The sequence below is a fragment of the Plasmodium fragile genome, assembly GCF_000956335.1.
Source record: "Plasmodium fragile strain nilgiri unplaced genomic scaffold supercont1.31, whole genome shotgun sequence".
NCBI lineage: Eukaryota > Apicomplexa > Aconoidasida > Haemosporida > Plasmodiidae > Plasmodium > Plasmodium fragile.
The window spans coordinates 147,798-153,335 of NW_012192611.1; the positions used below are offsets into that span (position 1 = coordinate 147,798).

The following is a 5,538-nucleotide window of genomic DNA, read 5'->3' on the forward strand; positions in this document are numbered from 1 at the left end:
GGGGGGGGGGGGGGGGGGAAAAGGCCCACGGGAAAGAAGCATTAAATTGTGTATTGTACTGTCCACTCAAAAATCACACATTTTCGCCTCCTGCGTCTCCGCTGTGGAGCATACCCCCACGATGCGGCTACACATATATGTACGTGCGCCTTCTGTTGGGTGGCTCACCTGCACTTCCTGACCGCGCTGCCCATTGAAAGAGTACAGCTCCGAGAGCAAAATCAAGACATACTTCGACTGATTGGTCAGTTTCTCCAATTCTTCTTTCAAATTGAGGAGTAGCGGAATTTCGAAAATGTCGGTCACATTATTTTTTTTTTTTTTGTACAAATGGGTATACATGAAAATGACTCGAAAGAGGTACTTGAAAATGGCTTCATTGTGTGGGAACTGTTTGGCATAATTTAAGCAGAATTCAATTTCCCTCTCCATTTTGTATACCTTACGTGTGTATTTCAATTTGCTGAATATAAAGTATCTGTACACCCAAACAGAGTTGTTGTAAATATCATGTTTTAAAAAATAATTTATAAAATTAAACTCATGTGATATGATATTATATTCTTCATATAAATATTTATTGTTAAAAAGGCCTAACTTATCAATTAGCCATGTTTTGTGTGCCCAGGAGTTGTAATTTTTTGCGTCCAAAAATATATCGCAGTTACTGTAAAGCATTTCTTCGTATAAAAATTTGTCCATGTTTATTGGCTCTTGGTTTGGCCTTAATGCGTTTTTAAAAAATTGGCAGTTTTCGATAAGTTTTTGCAAATCATCGTGCAGAATGACAACATCTTTTTTTTCGGCCTCAAAGTCTGCCTCCTCACAATTGCTTAAAAAGGCGTCTTCATCTTCACCATCATCATTGTCCTCTTCCGCCTCCTCCTCGTGGGGCTGCTCTTCTGCAGGGTGGCCATCGCCACCATCGCCACCATCGCTACCATCGCTGCTGATGAAGTTCCCCTCGTCCTCCAAATCGTAACTGTCCCAGTCAACTTTGTGCCCCCCGGAACGGCTACTTACGCGCTCCTCCCGCCCCGTACCCCTCCTTGACAATTTCCAAATATACTCCACAACCCACCTCCGGTGAAACCAACTCTGGAAACTCTTTATATTATCGCATATAACACACCTTGTAAAGAGCAATTCATTTTGCAAGTTCAAATTCAGTTTGCGCAGACACTTCCTCCTATAGATCCACGCAGAGTAATAAGAAGGGTTTACCTTAATAGCAAAGGTGGACATGACATACCCCTCAAAAGAATATTCTTTTGATTCAATAAATGAAGCCAGTGTGGAGTAAACCAACTGTTCTTTGTCGCTATAGTACGTACTTAGTATGTGCACCTTTTCTTTATTTTTTATATTTCTTTCATTTTCCATGTCCACTGATAATTTCTGCCTTTCTCTCTCCAGATCGATCATATCAATGTGGACGTTCCTTTTCGGCATCAGCTGGAACAGCGGCGTATGCAAAAGGAGGCTCAAATCGAGTCCATCCAGCCGCCCGGGGTACTCCAGCTGGAACTTCTTCGCGTATGCCCGTTGCAGTCTCTCCATGTTTTTGCGTCCGACAGGGTAGCGGCAAGGGAACTGCAGCACTGTGGCTGTGTTTCCCTTTTAGTGAACCTGCATCTATCTCTACCCCACTTGCAGAAAAAATTCAGCGAATGCAGTTAAAAATGGTTAATTGGGGACCATCACTGGGGGGACACACCTCGAAAAGGGCGATCGGTTAGTTATCCCACTGTACGCGGCGAAAAAAAAAAAAAAAAGCGCACAAGGGATAATAACAAAATGGCACAGCGGCAAAATGACACAAAAAAAAAAAAAAAAAAAACGGGGAAACTTCCCCGCAATGCAACTATTCCATGCAGGACGACACGTGTGCAGCGCGAAACGGCAATTTTCGCGAACGCGCAAATGTCACGAGTACGGATTTGGGTAAACCTTGTTCAGCAGTCCCTTGTTATCTGGCCACACTTCCTTCTCATCGGCATGCTGAATAAAGTGCTTTCTGTAAGTTTTATACTTTTCTTTTTTTATTTTCTTTTTGGTTAATTTGTCAATGAAGGAGTACCTGCGTCGGAGATACAGCGGGTCGATAAACCTGTTTCTGATTGAAAAAGTGTTTTGTAAATGTTCATTTTCGTTTAGCAAATTTAAAAAGTGATTTTTTGATCTTTCATGTTCCTCCATTTCTGCTTCCGTTTTTTCTCGGCGTTCCTCCAGTCCTATGTTCACATCACAGTCTACATAATGTAACTGCTGGCCAGTTGTATTTACGTCCTTTGCACAATTCAATCGCGTGAGCGGTTTATCCCCACGCCCCGGGGAATTCTCCCCAAGTATTATCCTCTTAAATGACAACCTTCCCTTGGTTCTGGCAAAAATTATTTTGTCATAACTATTAGTGTGTGTTGTTACTTCTTCACATACCTTTTGGAGCATTTCACTATTTTCCTTCTCCTCGGGTGTCACCTTTTTGTCTTCCATTTTGCCTGACTTGTTCAGGTAATTTTCGCTTTCACTTTCATTTTGTGTGCAAAAAGGGGAGTCCCCGAAATTGGACTTATCCGCTTGCGTTCCCCTGCCATTGTCCACTCGCGGTTTAAACCAACTGAATTTGTGTTCGTGCAAATTTAAATCTCTTAAGTCTTCGGGCGATAACGCATTTTTGTGTTGGCACTTCTCTTCGTGTTGGCGTATATGGTCGGGGAAGACGGTCAAATATAGAGAGTAAAAATCTTTCAAGCTCTGATTTTCGAGATACAACTCCTTTGGTATGTTTGCTAAAAATTTTTCCACCTTGTCTTTGTTCTCAATTATGAGGTTAATGCATTTTTGCAAATTAATGAAGCTATCGTCTATCTCCTTTTTTTTTAAACGTACGGTCTGCATCCTCATGTACTCCTTTAAGTTAAAATCGAGGTGTAAATATTTTGACGGGAAATAATAATTTTGCATACTTTTCCCGATTAGAGGTTTGATCCAGTTTTTTTCTCCCGGCATATTTTCTGCGTATCCAAATATTTTTTTTTTGCATGACTCTATTCCTTTCAAGTTCCACCCCTTGATGTCGCCGACGCTTTTTATTTGGCATATTGAGATCTTGGGTTTGCTCATTTGGGGAGGGGGAGGTCGGCTTGCCGCCTATCAGAACTGTTGTTAACCTACAAGGAGTTTCACAGCACCTTCGGAGTTTTACACCTGAGGGGCCCAGCTGAACAAGCAGTTAGTACACCCTTGTCGCGGTAACCCCATGCAGGATGCAACTGCGGCTCTTATCATGATCATATCGCGTCGCGCGTGGAGGGATGTGAAGCGGAGACGCAAAACACATACATGATATTTCCACACAATTGAAAAGTCAGTTCCGCCGCAACCTTGGCGTCACATGAACGGTTTTAATTTTTTGAAAAAAAAAATGTTAATTTTTACTTAAAATGACAAGGTTAACTCACACGCAAGAACTGTGCAAGTTGGCTAAAATGATACACATAAATGCACAATCATTCGCGCGAACTGGAAGATGTGAGGGGCTCCCCACAAATGCTATTTCACGGTCCCGCATTTGAGATTACCCAGAGGTGCATACGTTACATTTGTGCCTTTTAGAGCGCACGTGCTGCTCATATGTTTAGCTTCGTTGCACCAGCGGTAGGGTGCCGAAATGTGGTCTTACTTGGCCGCTTCTTATTGTATTTATTTTTTTTTTTTCCGAGTTACGCCCTTTCGTTACCTGCCCCAAATTGAAGAGGGGACTCACTTCTACCGGACACATTCGCAGCACAACATAGTGCTCATCCCCCCACCTCTAACCGCCCTGCTTCACATTTATGTCGCGCAATTTTTTCTCGTACACATTGGAAGTGTCTTTGATTTTTTTTTTCACCCGCTTTTCCGTGTACAGCAGATTGTCAAACTCTTTGTTGTAAGTTTGCATGCAAAAGTTTATTCCTTGCCGCACCTTCTGCACATCGTTATCCCGCACATGATGGCTGTTTATGTAGGAAGTTAATTCCTTGTTCACTGCGTCCATGTCGAGGTCAATGTCTTGCACCATTTTTTTTAATAGCCTATTTTTATTTTTTATTTCTTCAAAATAAGCATCCCCATTTTGGTCATCCCCTTGTGAAAGTTCCTCAAACGCCTCCTCCACTTGAGAAATTTTTTCATTCGAGTTTTGAGCAAACTCTCTTAAATTTTTTATGTACATATTGCTTTCGTTATAAATAAGCTCCAAGTTTTTGAAGATTACAAAGTCCTTGGAGTAAAATTTCAGGTCCTTGTTGAGGTTTTCCCTGCGTATGCACATGTGTTTAATATGTGTGTTGGGGGGAGAAGCGTTAAGGGGATGTTACACATGCACATATGTATGCACCTCAGCCGGTTGGAATAGCTCTCCACACAAATCTACACGAAGAAGTGCGCCTATTAATGATGCCTTTCCGCCCGCGCATATTTGCACAACCCGCTATTGTACCTCTTAACCTCCAAGGTGCCTATTTTCTCCGTCATGTCCAAATTTTGGCTACTGTGGACGCTGAGTTCGTTTTTTATTTCCCTGTCCCGCTCGTCCAACTCGTTAATATTGCTCTTGAGTGATTTTATTTTACCAATATTTTCCCTGATTTGTTCTATATAATAATTTTTACATTTTTGAAGCATATCGACATGGATTTCATTAATGCTGTTAATGTGATCATTGTATAGGTTGTTTAAATAAATTATTTCGTTCCTTTCGATTATGTTGTAATTATCAATCATTTCATCCATTTCCTCTTTCATGTCGTGTTCGTATTCTTCCAAGTATGTTTTGAATAGTTTCTCCATGTGCTTTAGTTTCTGCGGGACGTAAAATTAGGGGGGGGAGGTGTATCGTCTACTTGCGCACTTCGTCAACGACATGGGAGGTATAACAATAACACGCGTCGTATGCATCACACACGTATGAAGCGGCTGTTGCTTTGGTTTTTACCGCCACCGTTAAGACAAAATTTGGATTACTTCTCATGGCGCCTGTGAACATAGCGACAAACACGCGTGTACCCCCCCGCACACACACACACAGTGCCTTGCATCCTTACCAAATCGAAGGCCGCATTCAGGTGGTCTATTTCCTCGAAGTTTCTGTTTTTCACATGATCCAAGTTGACTCGTTGCTGATCTATAAAGTTCACCAAGTTATTCATCGTCTTTTCATGTTTCTCCCCAATCATCATTTTTATATCTTCCTTTTCCTTGTCCAGCTTTTTTAACTCCTCTGCATTTTGATAATTGTAAAACACTGATTTGTTCTTAATCACCTTTGGTTCTTCCTCGGTCTTTTGTCCATACTTTTCGCAGCCCTCACTGAGGAAGTCTATTTTGCTTTGCAATTCGTGGTACTCCTTTTTGAAGCGCTCCAATTCATTTTTCTTTTCTTCCTTCGAAGGGTTGAGAACGGGGTTTGCCCAACGGTTGTAACTTTTGCAGTTGTGCCTTGCCGTTCAGGCGTTTTTGCAATTTTTTTTTTTTTTTTTTTTTTTTTTTTTT

At 41.5% G+C, this 5,538-nt stretch overlaps 3 protein-coding genes across 3 annotated transcripts in view; all 3 read right to left on the reverse strand.

Annotated features, from left to right (window-relative positions):
- The window catches only part of AK88_02955 (40S ribosomal protein S17), a gene marked incomplete at both ends in the record, with an annotated part of 6,145 nt that extends 4,585 nt beyond the window's left edge, over window positions 1–1,560 (reverse strand). The window contains one exon of the mRNA XM_012480578.1: window positions 169–1,560. Within this exon, the coding sequence (XP_012336001.1) occupies window positions 169–1,560 (1,392 nt within the window). The remainder of the gene's footprint in view (window positions 1–168) is intronic.
- Window positions 1,561–1,926: 366 nt separating this feature from the next.
- On the reverse strand, window positions 1,927–3,126 carry AK88_02956 (uncharacterized protein; the record flags this gene model as incomplete). The annotated part of the gene is made up of 1 exon (XM_012480579.1): window positions 1,927–3,126. One exon carries the CDS (start codon window positions 3,124–3,126, stop codon window positions 1,927–1,929), a length of 1,200 nt encoding a protein of 399 aa, XP_012336002.1.
- Window positions 3,127–3,817: 691 nt separating this feature from the next.
- The window catches only part of AK88_02957 (uncharacterized protein), a gene marked incomplete at both ends in the record, with an annotated part of 4,733 nt that continues 3,012 nt past the window's right edge, over window positions 3,818–5,538 (reverse strand). The window contains 3 exons of the mRNA XM_012480580.1: window positions 3,818–4,304; window positions 4,487–4,848; window positions 5,091–5,429. Coding sequence (XP_012336003.1) covers window positions 3,818–4,304; window positions 4,487–4,848; window positions 5,091–5,429 — 1,188 coding nt within the window. The remainder of the gene's footprint in view (window positions 4,305–4,486; window positions 4,849–5,090; window positions 5,430–5,538) is intronic.